Source organism: Episyrphus balteatus, chromosome 2 (assembly GCF_945859705.1).
Source record: "Episyrphus balteatus chromosome 2, idEpiBalt1.1, whole genome shotgun sequence".
Taxonomy (NCBI): Eukaryota; Metazoa; Arthropoda; class Insecta; order Diptera; family Syrphidae; genus Episyrphus; species Episyrphus balteatus.
Window position 1 is genome coordinate 76483976 of NC_079135.1, and position 26654 is coordinate 76510629.

The following is a 26654-nucleotide window of genomic DNA, read 5'->3' on the forward strand; positions in this document are numbered from 1 at the left end:
ATGAATAAAATCAAATTTTAATTTTTTTACCTAAATGCAAAGGCTTTGCCACTGTGAACTCAAACTTGTTTTGAGCTTTGGTCTTGGGCGTTTTGTGATGTCTCGCTTTATTAAGATAAACAAATTTGTATTAACCCATAGTCTCGCCAGATCAACGCAATTGCACTTGCCTATCCAAATCATACTATAGTTAAGTTATACATTTTCTACATAAAAACCGCAAAAGAAAAACAAATGCATAATTTTAAAAAAACTTTAATTTAAATACAATTTAAAATACAAAAAAAAGTATAAATACCTAATGTAGGCAAATTTCAAATACATTCACACTTAGAAAGAATATTAATTCTTAGATTAAAAAATTATACAACAATCAGCCAATTCATACACATAACATCATTCAAATAGATTAATACCATCCCTTATAATTACAAATTTTCTATATGCGTAGGGTTTTTGTTTCACGCTCCATTATCATTTATAGTCTTTGTTTTCTTAGAAGATCTCGGAAGAAGGAATGCCAAAACTCCACTGAGCATTAAGAATATACCTGCAATCAGCAGTCCCGTCTTACAATGATTCTCCAATAATGCTCCAACTACATTTGTGCCAGAAACACTTCCGATTCTTCCACACATTAATGATATACAAATTGCCATCGCTCTGAAAATTAGAATTAAGTTAATAAGATAAATTTGCATTAAACTTCTTTTATACAAATTTTATTTACCTCAAATGTGTTGGAAAAATATCCACTGTAATTGAGCTGAGCACTGTAGCTCCTAAACCACATACAAGCCAAACTTGCAAGGAATATACTGCTACAATTGGAATGGTCACAGTGGCACATAAAACTCCACAAAAGCCGCATAAAAGAAGAATTAGAACTGAAACAAAAAATAATCGTATTTAGAAACAGCCGTTCTAGAGCCTGAAAATACTTTAGTTTACACTTTTTTTTAACACTTTTCTATGTTGGTAAGTGAGCACTTTAATTGTTTTTTTCTTTTACAATTTATTTGAGATAGATATACTTACACAAACTTGGTCTTCGACCAACTTTTCCAGTGAAATATCCGATTCCCAAAAATAGTGTTACGAAAATAACTTCCAGTGAAAATGTATGATGGTAGGTTGATAGTTCTAGAACTTGATTGCATACCCTTTCCTGAAAAAAAGATATTTTATGTTCTTACACCATTTCATAAACTGTTTCCATTATAATCAATCCTATTGTGAGTTCCACCTGACAAATTCCACCCGAAAAAATTGCATTTCACTTCTTCCCTGTTTTAATGCTCGAGAAATTCTCCTTATTCTGAACCTTCGGAGTGAAAATGGCTTTTAAAATTGTGAAAATTTAAACGTATGAAGCTCACAATAGGGCTGATTAGATTATGTTCATCTAATATTAATTTACGTACAGTTTCCTTTGTGCTTTGCATTATGCCTAAGATTTCACACATTTCCAAATTAGTATCTGGATTGTTTTGTGTAAATTGCATAACGCTATTAAGCATATGTGGAAACCAAACATATAGTCCGTGATAAGTGAAAAATATCCAAAATTGTATTGTACATGTAAGTGCTGTATTCCGACGATATTCACGCATAAACAGCGGAGCCGTTTGATTCCACATGGACCTGATTAGTTTTTTCAAAACCGATCCCTTACTTGCATTGTCAACTATTTTATTGCAATTTTCAGTTGTATCTGGTAAAATCCCATTTATCTTGAAGAAAAATTAAATCGTTATTGGATATGAAAATTGATATGGTAATGTATTTTTACTTTGAAACTATCTCTTGGATTTCCGGTGTTTATTGAATAGATCCTTTTTAATACTTTTATAGCTTCACTTTCTTTTCCAATAGAGAGTAAGTATTTTGGACTCTCGGGCAAATAGAACATACTTATACCGCATACTAATCCAAGTAATCCGATAACTACGAAATATAATCGCCATGGTTTGTAGATAATATGCAAAAATGCTATTTCAAAAGACCATGTTTGATTAATAACTGCCCAAGCAACAAATGGAAAACCCAATGCACACGCAGCCGAAATGAATCCAGCTGCCATAATAGCTCGATTTCTTGTCTTATCACAATGGAATTCGCCAAGGTAAGCATATATTGTAGCAGATCCAGCTGACAATCTATGAAAATAAATGATTAATTTACTTAAAATAAATAATAAATTAATGAATAAACGGTAGAGAGTGATGGCAATGCCAACGTCAGACTGGTTTCAGTCAAAGATAAAATTTTTGTATGTTTTAGGTGATCAAGTTTTAATGAGTTCAATTCTCTACCGTCAATGGTTTCCGAGATATTTGAGGCAAGATAGGGGCGATAAGAGTATCTACATTAATTTTTTAAATTTTGTATGTATAGGTTATAGGATAAGTACATTTTTTCACAAATATACCCAAAAACCTATCGTTCAATATTGGAATTGAAGTTACGTTTCAATAGCGCAAAATTTTAAACGCTATAACAAAATTTTAAACGCTTTAGCCTTTAAAATTTTGCGCCAATGACTTTTTTCCTGAGGTTGCCCAACGGCAGTAGCTCAAAGGGAACTTTCAGCAAGGAAATGAGACAATTCAAGTCCAGTTACTTGTTTTGAAAAGCCCAAAAACTAAATATTTTTGGAGTAGCCCGTATATTTTTCCAGGATTGTAATCCAATTGAAGATCCATTTTAAAAAAAATTTGGAGACATTTTTTAGTTCGAACGCAAAATTAGAAACTATGCACTAGACTGATTTAAAAAAAAATTAGTTTGGTTCAAAATTATATGGGAAGTATTTTTGGAAATGATGAAAAACAATCCTGTGAAATTAACAGCCCTTGATATTAACATTTAAGAACTGCCGCATGGAAATTTTAATTTCCCATTAAATTAACATGGGCAAGATTGTGTTTTCCAGTTCATTTTTGGAACAAATCCTGACATTTCTTGATTTAATTTTTCCTCACTTCGACACCAATCAAATTTATCACATTCAGCACTATCGGCAATCTCAGGTGAGAAACTTCCCCGGGAGAAGGTTTTCTCTCCCGGGAATTTTTCTCCTTATCGGGAATCTCCATCGGAATTTCGTTTTCGGGAAAGAAATACAGCCAACTTAACAAAAAAAAAACCTTCGAAGATATTTCTTCGAACATTTTGACAACTCTAATTTTGGTTGTGCTCGGTTCACAAAGTAAAAAAAAAATGTCAAATAGTGCAATATTTATAATTTATTTCGTTGATGTTGATTATTTGCTGTTTATTCATCAAGTTAATTTTATTTCTTTTATCACAAAGTTCCCGGTTTAGTTTTCTTTCATGACATGAGATTATAATTTTTTGTGTGTTAGGATATGACTGAAAGATCCACTTATGGTAGTATTTAATTTGCCTGGAGTCTTCGGCCACAAAAATTTTCTTGGTTTACTATTTTCCTTTTTACCACGAAGACAACCCAAATCGAGAATTCTACAGAATGAACCATTCCACATAATTTGATAGCAGCAAATTTATACTATTGGAATGGGCCTTCTCCATTTCCATGCTTTGTTTTAACGTTTTTTTCACATTTTATTTAATATTCTGAATAAAAAAACTTACATTTTTGCTTCAAAATATCTGTTCCCTATCAAAACAAAGACAGAAATACTTCGGGGGAGAAACTTCATTGCCGATAGGTATTTTTATAGGGGAAATCTCTCCTAGGAAGTTTTTCCATTCAAAAATTATTGCCGATACCGATTTTTCGAACTAGAGAAATTTTTCCAGGGAAAAAGTATTGCCGATAGGGCTGATTATACAGCTTGATAGATATTCATAATATTGACAATAATCAACAAATAAATGTGCCTTCAAAGCTATTAAACAATAGCGACTATTCCAAGATTTACGAAAATGTTGATAAAATGTGTGCAGAGATGTCGCAAAATAATGGAGTCTCAGATGAATTTCTGAATAGCAATAATAACAATGGCGTCCACGGAGACAGTACAAATGGCGTCTCTGGAGATTTTACAAATGGCGTCCCTAAAGCCATTTCAACCGACTCAAATTTAGCAGCGTCATCAAGCAAACAACAACAAATATTACAAAATGACAGCAACTGTTTCATCAAAGTATTAGAAAGGAGAAAGAGAGCTGGTGCAAACAACTCGCCATCCTCTTCTAAAAAACCAATGAACGCAAAAGACAACATGATGAATAACCGATTGAACTTGAATCAAGAACGAGACAACATTATAAACAACAGCAACAGATATAAGATTCTTCAAGATCAAGACAATAGTAACATGGAGACTGAAGAGCAGACCAGCAGTCAAGATGCCCAACCCGCAGCCGTAGTTGAAAATCAAAAATGGTGCCCCTACATCTACATCACAGGTTTAAAATCTAGTGTTATACGTAACTTTATTTTATCCGATTTTGCTAGTGAAATTAATAATAATAAAGTAGTATTAAGAACTGACGGGTATGGTAGAGTTCAAGTCCGTGTCAAAAACCCTGATTTACATTCCGTCCTTTTTAACAATTTTAAAAAGTCAAAAAATGTGGAAGGCCACTCCTTCACTCCCAAATCCTTACGTAATCCACCCATTCTTCTCAAAGGCCTTGCAGGTTGTTTCCCTCCTTCAGATGTCAGAGAGGAATTACTTAGAATAGACAATTCACTAAATATTATTCAAATTAAACCCTTCACCACCAAGTGGTCGAAAGATAATAAATATGACTTAGATATTTTCCTATGTACAGTTAACAGCAATGAAGACATCGTTAAACTCAGAAAAATCAAAATTGTTTTACACCACAGAATTTGGTGGGACTCTATTAAAAGGGAGGGCCCGATTCAATGCTTTAATTGTCAAAGATTCGGACATGGTAGCAGATACTGTGCCTACGAGTCTCGTTGCGTTAAATGTGGGAAAAATCACGAAGCTAATCAAACCGAAGATTGCACAAATAAAGCAAATGATGATGGTTCTCCCTCACATGTCTTCTGTATTAACTGTGAGCAAGCAGGTCACCCAGCTAGCTTTAGCCAGTGTCCGAAAAGATTACTACATATTAAAAATCAAGAAATTAAAGCTGAATCTAGTAATACTATAAAAATTACACGTTTCGCTGAAGTTAACTCTTCAGCAACACCTTTTATTACATCAAACAACTCATATGCTGCTACAGCAAAAAAAGTTCTTCAGCCTAGAATATCTTTGCCTCGTAAATCTTCTGCTGGTGTTGGAGAATCCTCTATTTTTGGGGACTTCTTAAACGAATCAATCAAACTTTTCGGTGTCCCTATTAACATTCTGATTGGTAAGGTTAAATCCTTTTGGCCAGAGTATAAACAACTCAATTAACAAGACAAACCGGGGGCGTATCTCGGTTTCATTGCCTCTCTTTCACCATGAACATGAAAGCCCTCTCTATCAACATTAACTCGCTAATCTCTACAGAAAAATGTTCCGACCTGCGCCTTCTAATTGAAGACATTAGACCCACTGTGGTTCTTATACAAGAAACTCATTTAAAAACTTTTCATAGAAGATATTTTGATAACTATAAATTCATTAGAAATGATTCAGGTGTTGGGACTGGAGTTTTAATTAAAGACTCAATTCAACACTCAATCATACCCTTTAACAATAATGTTATTTCAGCCACAATTATTAGCATTCAATCTTATGATTCCCATGGTCAGTTAGATAAAATTGCTTTAGTTTCGATTTATATTCCAGGTAGTTCTGGGCAATGTTTACAACAAGCCCTGGATGATCTGTTTGATGCGTTAACAGGTTACAGTCACTTTATTATTGGTGGTGACTTTAATTCCCGTCACCCTTTTTGGGGAGATAATGTCACCAACGTAAACGGCCACAACCTCTTTGATTGGTATCAGAATAACCTCTTTCGCACAGACATCACTTCGCCGGGCGAACCAACTTTTCCAAGGTCATCATCACATATTGATTTTTTTTTAACCTCTCCAAGTCTTACTTCTAGCTCTGTCCAGCAACAAAATTATTCTTGCGTCACTCTAGACGCCATCTCTGATCACTTTTCGGTTCTTTTAGCTTTAAACATCATCAATTTCAACCCCATTCCTGATATACAAGAGCACCCTATTTCATTTAAAAACACTAATTGGAACCACTGTAATAGAGAATTAGTAACTATTACCAATAGTCATTCCATCCCAAATGACGTTAATCTCTCAAATTTTGAAATAGATAATCAAATTGAGTTTCTCACAAACGCCCTTAACACCTGTATGATTAACCACTCTTCTATTCAAAAAATCAGAAGCTCTTACAAAAACATTAGTTCAGACACCTTAAACTTTATGAAAACTAGAAAGATTTGGAAAAGGCAGTTGAAACGCATTTTCCATAGCAATGGAAACCGTTTAAACTCTAACTACCTAGAACTCTCTGCTCGTATTTCATGCTTAAGTAAAATCATTAAAGATAAAATTCGAATTGACTCAACGTAAACCTTAAAACCAGACTTCGAAACCTTAAACCCTCACCTATGGTTTTTAAAGAAATAAATCAAATAACTGGCCGTAAAAATAAATCTAATCCATCTGAAATTCCAATTGTATTCAGAAACAGCACTCTTTCCACTGATTCCGAAAAAGTAATCGCTTTTCAAAATTTTTTCACTGATCTGTATTCAAATCAAAATCTTCGTATCAATCCGGTCACTGCTGTTGAAATAGCTACTTCAAAAAATGCATTTTTAGCTTGGAATAATAATCCAACCATCTCTTTCTTTTCAATAACTAACAAGTCTGATCTTCAATCTTCCAGTGAATTTGTTTCTACTGACTTTATCAAATCAACAATCATGAGTTTAAACAATAAAAAATCTTCTGGTCCTGACAAAATTTCAAATTTCTTTTTAAAAAAATGTTGTAATTCAATTTTAAAATTTTTGACTATTATCATTAACAATTGCCTAAATAATTTCTACTTCCCAAATATGTGGAAAGAGGCTATCCTTCTGCCAATCAAGAAAAAAGGTTCTTCCAATGAAATTGAAAATTTTAGACTAATTTCACTTCTTTCCAACTTAGGGAAAATTCTTGAGAGAGCTATATACAGACAAATCGAAACCTTTTGCCAAGATAATAACATCATTCCAAACACCCAATTTGGGTTTAAGAAATTTCACTCTACGGAACACGCCATCATGTACCTCGAAAATATAATACTTGAAAACCTTCGAAAAAGAGAGTGCACTGTCACTTGCTCATTGGACTTAAAAAAAGCATTCGATTCAGTGTGGCATGATGGCCTTATTTCCAAAATGATTTCCCTGAATTTTCCAACTAACTCAATAAAAATCATTTCTAATTTCCTATCAAACAGATCTTTTAAAGTCAAAATTGGTTCGACCTTTTCAGAAGCTATTCAAATTTTCGCCGGGATCCCTCAAGGTTCCTTCTTGGGCCCCTTTTTATACAATATCTTCATTCATGATTTACCCTCTTCACTCGGACATTCACAAAGCATACAATACGCAGACGATACGGTTATTTTTGCCTCTTCTGAAAGACCTCACGATGCCTTAAATTTTATTAAAAGTCATGTCGAAAGACTTGTCGACTACTTTAACCACTGGGGCATATCCATCAATTATCAAAAAAGCGAGTTGATTTGTTTTAGAAACGCTTCCCCTCGTGGTCATCACTTAGCAGTGAGAGAAAGCAAGCAACTCAAACTTTTTATTAATGGAAATCTGATCCCACTTAAAAAACAGATAAAATATCTTGGAATTAACTTCCATGAGAGACTAAGAATGAACCCCCACGCTCGTATTGCTCTTAATAAAAGTAAAGCTGCAGCAGCCCAGCTTAAATTTCTCTTCAGATCTTCCTTTGTGGACAAAAGCACCAAACTCCTCCTATATAAAACACTTATCAGACCTATCCTCTCATACGGCTTCATTTCATGGTTTAAAATGTCTCCAACTGTAGCTAAAGAACTTCAAATATTCGAAAGATATGTCTTAAGATTCTGTATAAACAAACATAGACGACCAGGTGGAAAATGGTATAAAAATGCTATCATATATTACGAGTCAAATACGATACCTTTACTCTCATACCTTTTCGACCTGGTTACGAAAAGAATTCGTTCTTTTAGTTATCATGACAACCCCCTGATTAGAAATGTATATACAGCTAATATTGAATTTGCCATTGAAGATAGGTATTATGCATCTCCAATTAGCTTGGCGAACCCCTCGTCTTCCCAATTATTTCAACTTCAAGACAACGAATTCCTCTCTGACTTCTATGGGAGGGGCAATCCAAATGTATATAGAGGCTAATAGATGGAACTCAACTCATTCAAACACTTTTTGTGGCTTTTTTTTTTAAATTAAAATGTTAACACACTTGAACAATTCCAGATCTCAAAAATTTTTTCTAAATAATGTACAAATTTTAAACTTTATGAAAATTCTAAATTATTTGCTTTATTTAACTAAGGGCCAATTTTTCAACAGTCAGTTAAACAGTCAGTTAGTACTTATTCTCCTGATAGAGAAAAAATCATTTTTTCAACAGGCAGATATAGCTTATTCCTATGAATAAAACTATCTGCTTCTTTCAGAGACGAATAAAAATTATTCTAAGGAATAATATCAATAAAAATACTGTGTCAATTGTCAAAGCTGCTTTGAAATAATTGTGACAAAGAATACAGAGGAACACAAGAAAACAAAAACAATTATAAATAAAAAAGACGTTTAGTTTTGAATATTATTGAATTTGACAATTTTTTTTTGTTATTCTGTAGAATAAATTATTTTTGATTGAAAAATTCAATGTTGTTATCCGATTGTTTATAAGCCTAATAAATTTATTCGTCGAACAGTTAACTGGCTGTTTATTAGAAGATGGAAAAATCGGCTCTAAATGAACAATGTACAAATTTTATGAAACTAAACTCTATACCATGTATAATGAAAAACTTATGTAATACCTTTTGTGGTATGATGCATTTATCGACTCGTGTCAATGAGGGGACTTTTGTGTCCTTTTTGGCACGAGTCGATATCTGCCTCTTGTTAATTTGTTAATTTTTTTTTTATCTAGTTTTAAGTACTCAATCACAATATGTACATTCTGAAAAGTGCCCTGAGCAACACTTAAACACATATGTAACTAGTCAAGTTATTTACTATTTTTTCAAAAGATAATGTAAATCTTTTTATAAAAATTTGTATGTATGAGCTAGACCAATTCAAAGTCAGCAACAAAACCTAGTATAAGTTTTACTACTTTTATAAATCAAATGTTAAAAAAAAAAGAAAGTCTCAATAAACTTAAATTGAATTGAATTGAATTACAGCTTGATAGACCGAAAATTGACTTAACTTCAGATTTAATACAAACATAGTAGGTCCGTTCCACACTCAGTTGGCAACTGCCGAATTTAGTAATTTTTGGTTATTTTTGGTCAGAGTCTGTTCCCAACTTCAAAAATTGTGTAGAAGAGAGCGCTCACGAGAGAGTAAAACATTTTCCCACCCTGACAAATTTAGCCCAGAGAATTTCTTCCGGCAGAAATATGAGTTCTGTCAAATGAAAAGTTGACGTGTGTCAAACAAATAAATTGAGAAGAAAACAAATCAAATTGTAGTGATTTTTTTTAAATTGAATCGCGTTTACGTGTGTTTGCATTAAAAAAGTGTTAATGTCTATCGAATAAAGCATAAAATATGAAATTGTGTTGTATAATGGTGTTCAACTTGTTTCAGACTTTTTGGCAGTCTTTCGTAGTTTTATTTCCTTCTGAGAGAATTCTCTCCCAACTCTCATTAATTTGACAGACTGCCGAATTTAGTGCACAAAAAGTCTGGAACAAACCTAGTATCTTTGTAGCTCTTTACGCACTTTCCATTAAAAAAAAACATAATATGGTAAACAAATATTTTTGTAAAATACAAAAAAATTCGTTTAACACATTAAAAAGAAAACACTTTGAAGTGAAGAGATTTGCATTATTTTTAAAACCGCGTTTTTGTTTTTTTGAAGTTTTTCAAGAAATCGGGGCACTATGAACTTGTAAAAAATTTAATTGAAACAAACTAAAAAAAATGTCACTCGGTTCGAAACAGTCGAAATTTCGTATGAAAACATTAGTGATTGCTTAGAGGTATATAGGGGCACATATATAGTTGATACATTTACTAGATATTATACTCACAAGAATCCATTGACATATCGAAGAAAAATTAGAGTTGTATAGTTTGGTGAGAAGCTCGAAATCACTGAGGAAATATAACAAGCTATAAGCGTTGGTCTAACAACTTTTCTTCGGCCAATTGTGTCTGCTAAAAATCCCCAAATATGTGAGCTCGATATGATGCCCAAAAATCCAACAGCACCAAGAATTCCTTTCTCTCCGAAGGATAAATCCATATCACAATCAATTATTGGTAAAACGAAACCGATACCAACTAATTCAAGAGATACATTTACTATTACAAAGCCTGATATTAACGTCACGAAATAGTTGAACTTTCCAAATTCTGTAAAAAAATCAAAGTAGGCAGAAACGTATTTTAAAGAATGTTTATCTTTTCCAAATTTAATTTATTTTTTTACTAACTTGTCTCCTCTAAAGCCTCGTCAATCGAAACTCGATTTATGTTTTTGGTATCACCCATTTTTTTTTTTAAACAATGAATTATGTAGTTTATTACTTGTTTGAAAAAATGTCAGCGAACGAATAAAAATTTCTTTGGTTATCTCAAGACTTATAAGCTGGATTGCCTATTGATCTTACAAAGCTTTTACGAACATGCATAAGTCTTTATTTATTTTATCTTATTTTCTCTTGTCACAGTTTCCAACATTATTTTTGACATTCAGAAAAAGTCAGTAAATATTTTATCAACTGCTTGGGAAATTTGATAAATCGATTATCAATACACAATACCGAGCTTATGTTTACGCTCCTCTAAATTTATAAAGCGTGCTATTCTAAAGGTCTAACAGGAAATCGGCGAAACAAGCTAAATTTAAAGAAAAAAAGAAAAAAGAAAAAAATAAATAAAATTAGTAGGTAAATATTTTTCTTAAATCGATAGAATTATTCACACACAATGTATGGAACATAATGTACAGTAGGTACATTTTGGTATAAAATCGTCTGACGCAATTGATACAAAAATACATTTTTCTGAAGAATTAATTTTTGATCATAACAAAGTACATACAAAGAACTATTAAATTTACATCACTCCTACAAAAATTACTTCTTTACAAATTGGAATAAATTTTAAACAATATTTGTGATTCAAATATTTGCAGTCTATATTTATGTTGTCACACAAAAGATCAGCAAATAAAGTTTACCCTTTAAAGGTACCTCGAAAACGTATTAGAAGTCACATGATCTTATTTCTGTTTACTTTTTCTTGAACAGATGTTATATTAGACTCATAGCGACATTTTCTGTACAGTTTTGTTTTTCAAGCTTGTATTCATAATCTGAAAGTTAAACAATAATTGCATCGTATCTTTAGCTCAACTAGCAACTGGGTTGAAGTATGTCTGAGAAGTATGGATTCCCAGAATACCAAAAACATTTTAATTTAGAAATCTGCATGACTATGAACTTTGTATAAACCCAATGCCACTTGATCGCTTTTTGAATAGTAAATAAATATGAAAATGTAGATACTTGGCAAAAGATTGATTTAAAATTCATTTGACTTCCGATTTAGGCATATATGGACTTTTCTTTCGCTGTTCTTTTGTGTTACATAAATTGATACATTCCACTAAGTTTAAAAATAATTTCGGAATGCTTAAAAACAAGAACTTTAAATAATTCAAAAATGTTTGGCATACTAATCAGGGTTCTCCTCAGAAGTGGAGATTTATCGCCAATTGGGCAATATGAAATTTCATCTGGCGATACAGACTTTTTATTTAACTTTAATGAAACTCAAAATTATTTGTAAATGGAGTACTATACCAACAATACAAATAATCATCACAAGGAGTACGATTTTACGGTCTAGCCAACTACTGACTGATAGAAGTAGGTACACTTTTTTTCTAAGTTCTCTGGGGTAGTTTGCAACTCGTATATGGAAATAGTTCCAGCACAATACCTATTATACATTTATACACCAATAAGAATATATAACTGTCACCTTCATAAAATTACCCGTGCTTAGTTAATTTAAATTTTGTTAAATATCTGTATCTGTTCCTTACAAAAACACTACAACGAAATCATAAGCGAACAATTTGGTTGTTCTTTTAGTTTCAAAGTACCTAAGTATATTGACAAACGAGTCTTACTTGTACTAGATTTTTGGAGAAATTTTACTCATATTTTGTCACTCATAATTGTTCTGGACCTTGTTTTGTAATTTTATCACTGGCGATAAGCAATGACTAAAAAATGGATTTTTATCCCATTAAAATAAAAGGATTTTCGTTCAAAACCATAATTTCTTAATTCATAAATAATTCTGAACATGAACAAAATTCTGCTTAATTTATGGAATAAATTGGATAGCAATTCAAAAAATTTAATCGCCAGTGATAAATGTTACAGAATAGAGCTCCTCATCTGGTCACTGATCTTGATTCACAAGAGTTTTGTTTAAGGTTTTTTAATTCTTATTTTAACTTTTTTTTTGTTTAAAAAATGGGATGAATTCATAGACACTAGTTTATATTTGAATTGCATTGCATAAACTCTAGTTTAAGTTAAACAACAACTATGAATATTGGCAGAATAGGTATGTACTCGATGATCTTTTTTCGGAAGCATTTTCACTGTGGCTATGGAGACTTTGATTTTTTTTCTCGTTTCAGCTGCTTACAAGGCTTTATGTCTAAAAATTGATAGAACTTCTGGAACGATCCAACATATAAAATATATCTGTTTTTTGTACACACTTATTTAAATTTAAAAAACTATTTCAGTAAAATATAACCACAATTTGGGATCTGAATTTGTTAAACTTTTTGTAAAAAAAATATAAAATCACATTGAAACATAGAGACAGGATGTTAGTATTTTTTGGATATTCCATATAATGTAGTTAACTAACGATACTAATTTTCAATATCCCAAAATTAAGTATAATTCTTATTTTAAGATATAGCTACTTTTTTTTTTATTTTTCTTAATGTTACAAATACGAAAGTAATATTTTTTAAAGAAATATTTCCACTACGTGTTTATTGTTCAAGATTTCTAATTTAACTGAATGATTTTTAATAATTTAAAATAACAGTTACCTCTGCATCAAGAGTATAAGAACTGCTGGATTGTTTTTTTTTTAATAGAAACAATCGATACTATATTAAGTTACATAAAATGTAATCATCCATTACAATTCATTAACAATAAAAATAAATGATATTAAGTTTCATTTTAGAATTTTCATAATAATAATACATAATAAATTTATGGAAGCAAGAAATTCGAGTAATACATTTGAATGAATTGGTAAATTAATTTTAGGAGGATATCATGTATAAATATATATCATGTATAAATATAATAATATGGATTAAAATCATATTTGTTACTTAATGGTTTGATAAATATAGTTGATTTTGAGCAAAGTTTACTGCTGAATTTGGCGAGAAAATTTGAAACAAACATTTAGGTTTAACTTTTAACCTACTCACATGAATTGGTAAACTCATGTTCATTAACTCTCCGGGAATTAAAACGCCCAGTAATTGCCGTCAAACTTGGTAGTTAAGGGTTTTTGGTGCGTCCCTAAGAGAAAATTATGATAGCCATAAAACTATTCCGTCACCAAATCGCAAATACATAAGTCGTACTTTTGAATTTAAAGTATTTTTAATGTTATTAACGATATCCATCATAGATCCCTTTATTGATTTTTCTCGTTAACTTCTCAAAGGATTTACAAACAAGATGTTTTATTAAAAGTTTGAATATCGTGATCAACTTTTACCATACGAGCATACTACAAACTAACGAACTAGTAGTGTATTTTATTCTTTTCTCATACTTTTCGCACTCATAATGAATTAGTGGAGTAAAATTAAGCATATCTACAATTTGAAAATCGGAATCATAGAGGAAAGAGGAAAGGTATTCCTTCCTCTATGATCGGAATCGAGGGAAAGCTTAAGAATATTAATTTTTGAATGAATTATTAAAAAATTACATAGGTACTAATAATATCCCTGAATTAAAAACAATTTTTGAAAAATAGGTAATTTTGCTGATTTTTCATGGTTTTTGACTGGCTCCAGAACCTTGACTTTAATATGTATATAGGAGGCTTATACTTACCAAATATTAAATATAGATATCTTTCAACAAATTACTATTCTTAAGCTTTAAAATGCCGTTTCAAACAAAAAGATATCTTTAATAGACGCAAAACTATAATAACATAAAAACGTTTTGCAAAAGTTCGAATGCGGATAGCGAAGAAACCACGCAACTTAAAATTGAATCATCATGGATTTGCTTCCTTACAGTCCTAGAGAACATACCTACAAAGTTTTAGCAAAATCTTAAATGGGACAGAACGACTTCATACGGAATGACATATATTTCCGCAAACGGTCCTTAAAAATGGTTGTAATCGAGAGCGGTGAAATTTTTTTTTAACTTTCTTATTTGACTAGCAGAACTATACTAGTTTTACAGATTCATCGACTTTCCCTGGATTCCGAGATATAAATCTAATTTTACTCCACTATATACCTTTTGGTGGTTATTTTGTATTTTAGATTTTGACAGATATCAACCAACAAAAAAGTTGGTTCTAGAAAAAATTTGTATACAGTAAATGCAGTAAGTTAGAATTCCTGTTCTATGCGTAAGGACATTTTTCGATATTATTGATATAAAGAACATTAAAGACCAACAAAGTTGAAAAAAATTTAGTATTTACTTATGATAAATTAGCACAATTGTTATCAAAATATTAGAAAAAATATGCATCGAAAAATATCGTCGGCGTAAAGCAGTAGTGTTCTAAATCCACTTTTTACCGAAAATGAGTTAATGATGCAGTTTTACTAATTTGAGGGTGCTCTTTCCGAATTTTAAAACCGTTTTTGTCAAAAAAAATTTCATTCCGCAGTTAACATAACTTAATGGGACATAGAGCAATAAAAACAGGGAAGTAGCTTTTTGAAAATTAGCCCGAGTATTCTTGATTGTTCTAAGTCCCATCATGATCATATTTTGTTCTAAGTCCACTTTTTATTTAAGGAAAAAACGTACTTGTATAGGAATTGTTCTATGTCCAATTTTGGGTTTTTAGTTTTTAAAAATATTTAAAAATAGTATGCACCTACTAGAAAAGAACAAACTTTATAAAAAACATAACTTGAATGGCAAACTAGCAGAAAATTGTCGCTTTAAACCAATTTGAAACTTAAAAATCGTCCCCTGTAAAATTTGCTTTTTGTGACTTAGAACAATTTTGCTTTACGGCGACGAGTTGAAGCTTAAAATTCTCTACATTTTTGTCTTACATTTTTTTGTTTGTTTGTTAACAAACATAAAAATCATGAATATTGTCTTGTGAAATAAACGTCATCTTTTAAAATATCTGCTTTTTAGCATTTCCGGTTGCCTTTCGCCATTTTAAGCTTTTGTTTGTTTAGTTTAATCAAATTTAATGAACCTACTTATGCCGAAAAAAATTCAACATTGAAGTTGATTTTTTTCTTATTCAAACTGAAATATGGTTAAAATCAGTGTTTGTTCATATTTTTTGTATGACAAAAATGTAGAGAATTTTAAGATATATAAACCTTTCATAACATAGGTAACTTCATAATATTTTGACATAAGTTATAAGAAATTTATGTCGTTTTCGATTGGTTTCACTCAAGGATTCACTCATTCTGAAATCCAATAAAACAGTTTGAATCACTGTCACTCAATTCTGAAATTTTATATCTGTATTTGTTAATAAACAAATAAAATTGTGAACTTTCAAACGTCAAACATTAAATAATTTTTTTTTCCTTCAAACGAAATAATATAAATTAATATTCAATAACGGTAATATTCAACAAATTAATAGGATAGATGGGTGGTAAAATATTTTAAATAAATATAATAATGCTCTTATTTGTTTGAAAGTAAATTAAAAAAATAATTTCAGAAAACAAAACAAAAGAAACTGATTGAGTGATTATTTTGACTTTTGAATATTGATGTATTAGTGCTTCTTGACTGGATTCTGATTTTGAATCGAGAAGAGAATTTCTCTTCTGAGAAGAGTTTTTTCTGTCATTTTCGTTCGAATAAAACAGTTTCAGAAGGCTTCTGAATGATTCCGGACGCTTCCGGAGAGCCAATCGAAAACGACATTAATTTTCTATGTTCATTGTCATATACACATTTTTTCTAGAATTCAATAAAAACCGAGAAACCTTTAAATCCAAGATATCGATAATTCTGAAAGTTTTTCGCCCTTATGTACATAATGCTTGTTTCAAACAAAAATTAAATTAATTTATATGGTTGGCGCATAGTTTGACCGTACCTATCTTATCTTAAGATATTCTTACGAATATTTCTTTTTTGATTTTTTCAGTTTTTCAAACTGTGGAATAAAATAGCTTATTTAACATTTTTTGTTGATGCAAACTATGCAGTGATAATTGCTTATTTTTGAATGTTGGGTCGAATGAGACTTAAATCCCGATATGACATCCCCCAGAGAAGCCATTGATTTGCTATAGAGGGTTATATTCTGTTTTGGATCATAACTCTAACGCGTTGAAGTTTTTAGAATTTGATCATCGAAATACGAGTAGTATCTACAAATTGTAAAAAAAACACGACATGTAATTCGGCATAGTCGGCATTTAATTTCATTCCATTCCACTCATACAGTAAAATACACACCTAATATAGGCGTACCTAGTTACAAAACTTATTTTTAAAATACTTTAGCTTTTTTTTTGTAATTTGGATCTCTGAATATATTATTGCTATTTATTTATCCTTCAATAGATGGTTTGTTCTGCTTTTGTACACCAATATTTTTTGGCAATAACAAAGCTAAAAATCCATTTAAAATCAATGCAATGCTGGCTGTTAACAATCCAATCTGACAGTTGTGCTCAAGCAATAAACCAATGAAATTTGTTCCAAAAACACTTCCTATTCTGCCAATCATCAAGGACACGCAACACGCCATAGCTCTAGAAAAAAAAAAAAATAACATTAAGTTCTTATACGAAAAATACCTTATTCTCAAGATACCTCAAATGAGTTGGAAAAATATCCACAGTAATTGAATTTAAGACAGTAACGCCTAAGCCACAAACTAAAAATACTTGTAATGAGTAAACAGCAACAATTGGAATAGTGACAGTGGCTGAAAAGATTCCACCAACTCCACAAATCATAAGAATGATAACTAAAAAAAAAAATAGATTTAAATTAAGTAAAGGATTATAATTGACACTAAATAAAACTAGCTTACACAAAGTTCTGATGCGTCCTAGTTTTCCGGTAAAATAGCCAACTCCCAAATAAAGTGCTAAATAAATGGCCTCTAATGACAAAGTATGTTGGTAGGTTGAAAGTTCCAATGATTGGTTGCATTTGCTCTCCTTAAATAGAAAAATAAGGAAAATTTAAAAATATTTGAGGATATTTTTAAGATTAATAAAAAAAAATTGGTAGAGCCAATTTAAAAAAATATTTTTTAAGCCTTTATAAGTAAGAAAAACCAATGTCTGGCAGCTGCAATGTGAAAACTTTGAGATGAATTATAGTAGAGTATCCTTGTCTACTCTGTAGAGACCCTACGCGTTTTAAAGCTTCATCTCAAAAGATTTATTTTGTGTTAAAAGTTTTGCCATATTTTTTTCGTGAATTGCGCTGATAACGAGTTTTTCTTTAAGGAAATGCACTTTTGTGCATCATTAATTCAAAATTTTTTATCGAACTCAATTTTGTTGTCTAAAAATTCCTGTTTTCATAAGTCAAAATTCTATACAGGGTGTCCCGGGATGAGATAAAAAGATTTTGAGGGATGATTCTTTTGTATAAAAAATTGTTCTACAGTAACTCTCTATCTGCAAAGTTGATACCCTTTAGCGATGATTTAAGAAAACGCTTACTTTGATATGCCTTTGCTCATGTTAATGTTAATAACTCCGTTAATACTTATGATAAAAACTTCATTAATGTCTTGATTTTTAGAAGAAATGCTATTCTTTGTACCTGCATTTAAAAAATGTTAATATCTTTTTTAATTGCTCAGGAATTATTTTTTTCTTACCCATGGTAATTTTTGATTTTGGGGGCGATTTTCTTCGATAAATTTGTTATAAGCATAGTGTTTTATAAATTTATTCTTATAAAGAAAACAATAATGAACAAAAATGTCGTTTACAAGTTTGCCAGAAAACTTATAGATTTTTTGATATTTGGGAAAACCTGCACCAGGTAAAATCTCTAAAAAATGTGTTTTTTTGCTTTAGTCAAAAATGGGTACGAATTAAAAATTTCTTTTTGTAGTTTAAGTTTATGCAGGTACAAAGAATAGCATTTCTTCTAAAAATAAAGACATTAATGAAGTTTTTATCATAAGTATTAAACGAGTTTTTAACATTAAGATGTGTAAAGGCATACCAAAGTAAGCGTTTTCTTAAATCATCGCTAAAGGGTATCAACTTTGCAGATAGAGAGTTCTTGTAGAAAAATTTTTTTCTTAGAATATACCCAAGAATCATCCCTCAAAATCTTCCTATTTCATCCTAAGACACCCTGTATATTGGGACGAATATTTAGAAGGTCAAAATTCATCACTAACTGCAGTATTTGTACTAAAAATATATTAAGTATTTGATTGATGAAATTTGCGATATTTTAAAATAAATATCTTGAAACTGTATAAGGTCCACGAAAGAGTTTAGGGCTCCAATTTTGAAATAAAATTAAGCTTATTTCCAAAACTGGGTAAATATTTGTTTATTGAATTTCGAAAGTTGTTTATTTTTTTATTTTTTTATAAAATTTGAGAGTTCTTGCTATTATCCGATAATGGCTTTGCCATTTTTTTTAATCGAAAACTTACATATTTTTTAGTTTTTCGTGTTCTAAGATCTCGTTAATAGACAAATAGTTTTTTTTATTGTAAAAAGAAACAGAAAAAATGTTTTCAGCAGTGTTGCCAGAATATTTTAGGGGCAAGAAGTCGATTTTGAAAAATCTTGGAGCCAAAAATAGCCGCTTTCAAAAATGGTCCAGAAAACGCAAACAATATCCTTTTGGTATGAGATTTTTGATTTTTTTTTTAAATTTTCAGATAACTTTTGCTAAGCATAAGCTATAGGTAACTTCGAGGTAGTAAAGGACTTCGTCTACCAAGGCTCCGCTATAAACACTGAAAACTGATTGGTCCTACAATTATAGTTCTTAACATGCTTTTAATTTTGTATCTGCACCAATAAATCATTTTACTAAATACTGATCCCCCGAAAATTAATTTTTTTTCTTACTTACCAGTACTTCTGCTGTTGAATTTACTACAACTGATTCAGTGCTGTCCATAATGTACAAGATTTCACAAATTTGAAGTTTAGCGTTCGGATTAACACTGGTAAATTGCATAACTTTGTTAAGCACAAATGGAAACCACATAAGAAGTCCATGAGCAGTGAAAAATATCCAAAATATTATAAAACATATAACTGTTGTATTGCGACGGTGTTCCTTCATAAAAAGTGGAGCTGTCTGATTCCACATTGATCGTAGAAGAACTTTTACGGCACACCCTTTTTCTTCTTCTTCAACCTTTAGTTTACGAATTTCTTTTACTTCTGGCAAAATTGATGTTACCTGAAGTTATAAATAAAAAAATGTTAAGAATTATTCAAGTAAAAAGAAAAAAACACTACAAACCTTAAAAGACTCTCTTGGGTTCCCAGTATTTGTTGAATACATTTTTCTTAAGATTTCTATAACTTCTTCTTCTCTACCAATTGATATCAAATATTTCGGACTTTCTGGTATATAAAATAGACTCAATCCACAAACTAAACCCAGTAGACCGATAACAAGGATATACATTCGCCAGGGTTTGTATTCTATATCCAAAAGTGGAACATCAAATGACCAAGATTGATTAATAACTGCCCAGGCTACAATGGGATAAAGTAGAGATGCTGCCGCACAAATAAAACCAGCTGACATGATAGCACGATTTCTCATCCTGTCCGTGTGAAACTCTCCAAGATATGGAAAAACTGCTGCTGAACCAGCAGATAACCTATACATAGAAAAAACGAATAGATTTCCATTTTCAAATAAAATCCTGATCAAATACTAACACAAATCCATTTAAGTATCGCAGAATCAAAAGGGTTTCAAAATTTGGTGAAAAGCTTGAAGCAACTGTGAATAAGTAACCGATAATTAAGGTTGGTCGTATAACTTTCCTTCGACCCGTAGTATCGGCTAGATATCCCCAAAGATGTGAACTACTGATGATACCTAAAAACCCAGCAGCTGCTAGAATTCCTTTTTTCTGATAGTTCAAATCCATATCACAGTCTGTCACTGGAAGGACGAAATTAATGCCAATACACTCAACAACAACGTTGATAAGAATCAGTCCGGATACAACAATAACAAAATAATTGAACCTTCCATATTCTAGAAAATTAAATAAATCATCAAGAATTCAAAAAGGACGAAAAAATAAAATTTAGCTTACTTGTTTCTTCTAAAGCCTGATCAATTGGAAGACGATAATCGACCGGTTTAGTCATATTGCCGGTTTTGATATCTCAAGATGGAAATTCAACGAGTTATTAAAGTGGGCTATAGTACTGTACTGAAGTTTAAATAAGTTTTCTATTGTTTATTAGAAACCTCGTAAATATTTGAGATTTGTATGTGTAAATATTACCTCGTCAACTTGGGATAATCCGTTTGTTTTAAATTTCATTTGATAGACTTTAAGTAAATATTATTAACCATGTTTTGAAAAGTGTTCTGGGAGGTATCATGTAATTATGTATACTTAAGAAGATACTTTTTTAAGGGGAGTCTTAGGTTGGGAGAAGTTCTAATAGTTTTATAAAAATTGTCAAGATAGTGGAGAGTTCCAAGTTTAGAAATTTCCCATATTAGTAAGGAGACTTGCGAATATTTTTGTTAATAAATGCATCCGACTCAAAGCTATAATTTGGTGGAAAAATCAGATAGTTAACTATACTTTTGGCAGAAAATGTTTTTTGTAAACACTAATCTCATCAATTTCATTTAATTAGTGGTTTCATTATTTACTATGTTTTTTCCTCTAGTCTAGAAGATATAAGAACTGTAGGCAAATATGACCGAAAAATGTAAAAAATTGAGTTTTACACAAGAAAAAATCATTACTTATAATCACATGCATAGCCGTAGCAAGGATTTCATTTCGGGAGGGGTTAGCTCAGACCGAGAAAACATTTTCTTTATATATTTTTACATGTGAGCGTAAGCGAGCAAAAAAAATTTTGTAGAAGCCTTCCTAAACCTTATACAAAAAACTATTTCATAAAATATCATATACAAAAACACTAGATATTATCAATGGTTTTAACAGCCAGCAGGTAAATCATAAATGGACTTTTCTCTCTCTGATGAGATTAATGTATTATTTTTTTCAAATTTCTTTGTTTATTAAAAGTTTTGAACATTAAAGCCTAGTACGCAGCTGAAGCGGAACGAAATTTTCCATACAAAAATAGCATAACGAAATCTTGAACGAAAAATTTCGTTTTACTTTTCGTTTTTTAGTACCTACGCAGCTCTAGAAAGTTTTAACTCATTTGTCACTTACTTTTCATTGTCTTGTGCATTTTTCTTGATTCCAAGAGCAGTGTATATCACGTCTGAATTTGAAAAATCGAGTTTTTAAGCCCTAGTTTTTCCCTGCCATTTTAATGTCCAGAGCTTTAAAACTAATGTGCATCGGTTTCTCCTTTTAAATCCCTCCCTATTTTCCTGAAGCTCGCACTGTGTTTAACATATGAAGGGTATTTACTCCCTTTAGTGCGCGTTAATTATAAAAAAAAAAAAATATTTCAAAAATGCTTTTTACTTTTACGCTAGTTAAGATTCAAATAGATAGGTATACACTGAGGGAAAAAATAAATTGAAGTTGAAACGTCGTTGTTTCAAAGATGACCTACTTTAATTTATGTGACTTTAAGATACGAAACCATCAAAAATTAACCATTTTTCCACGTTGATTTTAAAATGTTCATATTCAACGCAAAATCATTCCGAATAATAGTTAAATCAATGTGGTTTTCATTGATTTCACGTTGTTTTATGGTGGCTTTTCCCTCAGTGTAGAAAGTACAAAAATAATCAGTATTTGTGATTAGTATCTACAGACAAAATGCAACCCAAACGTCAATATACCTATATCATTTAAAAATGAAAGTTTCCAATATTAAGGCTGAAGGAACAATTTTCTTGCATTCTCGTTTCTTGTTCATATTCAGCCTAGTTTGCTGTGTTACCACAAGCTTTAACAAGTCAGTAATCTGAATTTGACCAAAAAAATTATTTAGCATACAACTATAAGAATGGCATTCCCAAGAAAAAACAAAAAATGCATAGTATTTGTGTTTATGTCGTATTTTTTCAAAAAAGAGCTCTTTTAGCAAAAACAAATTGTATACTTTCTTAAAAAGAGACAATCAATTTATAATTATCCGTTTTTGTGTACGACTTATGGTTCCCCCTTATAAGAGGGTTGAAAATTTCATGCAAATCAGTAGGTAGAAGGTAGATACTTCTTAAAAAAAAAAAAATACTTTTTTCATATATTTTATTTTGTTCAAAGTTTTTTGAAACTTAATCGATTTATCACTAAAATATAAAAGCAATTCATCAAGTTCGGCATATTATTATGCACAAGTATGTACATATTAGGGTTGTAGGTATTTGTTCAAATTCTCATCATATGGTTTTCTAAAATTTGGGGGGGGGGGGGGGGGGGGGGGATGGGGGCTATGATCACATGATTGAGACATCTTCATTGAATGTACAGTTAAATTTTTAACAATTTTTGTTGATTTAGGGGAAGAGTCGACATGGAATCTAAAGTTTTGTTAAATACAAATTTTTTGTTTTGTTAGTTGACTTATTTGAGAAAAACTAAAAATGCAGTTTTATTGCAATTGCTTTGAATGTTACATATGCAAAGTTTAATCAAAATCGTAAGAGCCGTTTTCAAGTTATTTGGTATAATTTGAAAACTTTGTATGGTAGGTAATTTTTTTTTTACTTTTTTTGAGAAAAAACTAAAAATTCAGTTTTATTACAATTGCTTTGCTTTTTTGAGTCAAAAATCATAAGGCTAGATGAACTTTTACTAAAACTTCAACTAAAACCACAAAAAAGAATCATACCCAATGGTAAAAGGTAGATTGGATTGACGAGATAAATTTAAACACCAGAAGTTTTTTGGCAACAGAAGACTACGTGTTGTCTGATATAATTTTTCAGCTAGATGAAGACATGACCAAAACTTTTAGAATTGTCAAATATTGCTTCGGAAATCGGAAATTTAAGACAATTTCGTAGTCAGCATAAGGCCCTGTCCCATTTTGGCTAAAAATCTGTTGAAAATTTTGAAGAAATTGTAAGGGCAGTAAAAAACGCAAGCCTAAAAGTGATGAGTTTTGAGCTCTCCACTAAGCTGAAATACGACGGAATTTACAAACTATTTCTTCACAGATTGATAGATCGTATCTCGAGGCATTGTTTAAAGTGGTAAAAATTAACTCTAGTACACTCAATATATTGAAACAAAAGCCTTTTTCCAAAACGAGCAGAATTGGTCAAGTCCATATACCAATATGATACTCTCCATTTTTGGATAATGAAGCATTTTTAAAAGTTTTAACCAGTAAAACTAATGGTTGCATAGTATAGAAAAATAATAAAATTAAAACGATTTAATTTATGTAAACAACACTAAGTTTTAAACAACTTTTTCAAAAAAGGCAAAACAGTTGACCACTTTTGCTCGTCACTGTATATTATCTATATAAAAAGGTTAAAAATACAAAGTTGTTATTATTCGTTAGAGATTTTGTGAAAATGGTCGAAGGCTTTATAAACAAAAATGCACCTGCAAGTTAGTTAAGAAATGAATGACTAAAGCATTATTTCAAACATTTAAATCTCAATCATTAGAAAATAAGCAACATTTGGATCTGATGTCAACCAAAGAACAAAATAGTTGTCACTTAAAATCTGCGTTATAGAAATTAAACTAAACATTTAGAAGCAATTAACCCCAGAAGTTTTTCAAACCCCATCGTTCACTAACAACTATTAATTATTTGAAATTAAAAGGAAAACGATTCAGACAAACTATTTGATTTCATAAATCAAATTGCCACCCAGCCGCTTTTAAGTCTGCTAGTGAAAGTCTGACGTTAAGCGTCAACAATTCATGTTTTGATATAGCTCTAAGAACATTATTTGTATTTGAATAGAGATAAGTCTAAGAACTATTCACATAGTTACGTTTAAAAAATTATTTCAACGTAACAGACCCTAGACGTCATGGCATAATAATGCATGTGGGATATGTACAATTTGAAAAGTGTTCATAATAAATTGTTTGCAATTTGACATTGTTTTCAAGTGTTCCAAGAAGTATTCCAATCATTGAAATCGCAGACAATTACGTAACTACGTTTAAAACAAAAACACTATGAGAAAATATTTAAAATTTATGACCATATTCTAAATAAATAAACTAACTCTGATTGACTGCAATTGTTCAGGTCAAATACGGACTGAATCCCTGAATAGAAACTTATTAAGGTATACACTTGTATGAATTTTTGTTTTGAGGTTGACGCATGAATCGTACCTGAGTTAATCAAGGTCAACAATAACAATCCAAAAACGTCTTGATGTAATCCCAACAGAAGTCACATTTTGATACATTGTCACATTAGGACACTTTCGCGACACATTCGGAACACGTTTGGGACAAGTTCGGAACACATTCGGGACATATTTGGGACACATTCGTTCGGGACAGGTTCGGGACACGTTTGGGGCACGTTCGGGATACGTTCGGGACTTGTTCGGGACACGTTCGGATCATGTTCGGGACACGTTCAGGTCACGTTCGGGACACATTCGGGACACGTTCAGGACACATTCGGGACACGTTCGGGACACGTTGGGGATACGTTCGGGACGTATTCAGGACACATTCGGGATACGTTCCATACACGTTCGGGGCAGGTTCGGGACTCGTTTGGGACACGTTCGGGCAACGCTCCTGACACATTCGGGACACGTTCGGGACACTTTCGGGACACGTTTGGGACACGTTTTTGGACACGTTGGGGATAAGTTCTGGACGTATTCGGGACACGAACAGGATTAAGTCAACCAAGAAACTCTTGAACGTTCAGGACCTAATTGGGACTCGTTCGGGACACTTTCGGTACAAATTTGGGACACGTTGGGGATAAGTTCGGGACGTATTCGGGTCACGAACAGGATTAAGTCAACCAACGAAACTCTTGATCTAAAAGCAGCTTCTGCGACCAGTCATTGCCTATAGCTTTCCATTATGTTACACCATCTCCAAGACAGCCATTAAGGAACTACGAATATTCGAGAGAAAATTACTGAGGATGTGCACTGGACTTATCTTCGACCGACAACAAGCGATTCTACGAGGAAGCAAAAATCATACCATTGGACAAGCATATACTGCAATCGGCGAAGATACTTGTAGGAAATATTGCCAATCACCCCAATCAGCTGATGCGAATAATGACAGCCCAACGACGACATCCCGAACCTAGGTACCTTTGCGCTTTGGATATACTGGATGAGCACATAATTTCAATGGACAACAAAGAAGCAGTTCATTTTTATGCCGACACCCAGTCGGCATACTACCGCGGCTAAACGCCAACCAAACCAACCCAACTCAACCAACCCAACAACTGGACATCCGGGTCTAAACACCCCAAAGACAACCTAGACAGCAGACTTTTTAAATTAAGTTTATCCATTTATTATATTTGTTTATATTTTCTAACTCTGTCATTGTTTACGGCAGGCCCCCTTTGTGCCAGCAAAATTTTGTATCTATCAAAGTATCTTAGAAATAAGTTATTTTAAGTAAATTGTAAATAGTAAGTTCAATATACAAAAATTGAAAAAAAAAAAATTGACACGTTCGGGACACAAAATTACCTTTCATTTGATACTAAATAATTACATAGGTCTTATGCTTCTCCTGGAAAATTAGTTCTTAATATGAACTTAACATACGGTAATATCTCTATTACCACTCATACGATTTTCAAAAGAAATCACAATTTATATGCAGAAGCCTTCAGGTTTGATTTGATACTAGTCTAATGGCTTTTCGACTTTGGCTCAAGTCCCATTTAATTTGGCCTAGTCTACTTTGTGTGGAAAATGTTCAACTTTTGGAGTGATTTATTTAAAGAAGTTTCGGACCTACAGAGATCATCATCATCTACTTTATTTTATTAGTACAAAGTTTGGACGTACCGGCTTCATACACCGAATGCCCCTACAAAAATGAAATCCTCAATTTTTTAACTTTTTTTCATA

At 31.6% G+C, this 26654-nt stretch overlaps 1 protein-coding gene across 1 annotated transcript; it reads right to left on the reverse strand.

Moving 5' to 3' along the window:
- Positions 1-446: 446 nt before the first annotated feature.
- On the reverse strand, positions 447-20876 carry LOC129909530 (uncharacterized). Its single transcript, XM_055986604.1, has 14 exons — positions 20743-20876; positions 20357-20681; positions 19929-20295; positions 19530-19865; positions 17500-17629; positions 17277-17433; positions 17013-17215; positions 10638-10739; positions 10233-10557; positions 1793-2159; positions 1425-1733; positions 1039-1168; positions 731-887; positions 447-663 (listed from the first exon to the last, which is right to left on the reverse strand). Exons 1-14 carry the CDS (start codon positions 20795-20797, stop codon positions 462-464), a joined length of 3165 nt encoding a protein of 1054 aa, XP_055842579.1. The 5' UTR covers positions 20798-20876; the 3' UTR covers positions 447-461.
- Positions 20877-26654: the final 5778 nt, after the last annotated feature.

Bases quoted from the DNA above. Each gene is read 5' to 3' on its own strand.
- LOC129909530 (XM_055986604.1), bottom strand. From the start codon at position 20,797: ATGACTAAACCGGTCGATTATCGTCTTCCAATTGATCAGGCTTTAGAA. The intron at 2,160-10,232 runs GTGAGTATAATA...TTATTTTCATAG, and splicing joins CGATATGTCAATGGATTCTT to ATTGTCAGCTGGATCTGCTA. The intron at 664-730 runs GTAAATAAAATT...TCTAATTTTCAG, and splicing joins ATTTTTCCAACACATTTGAG to AGCGATGGCAATTTGTATAT.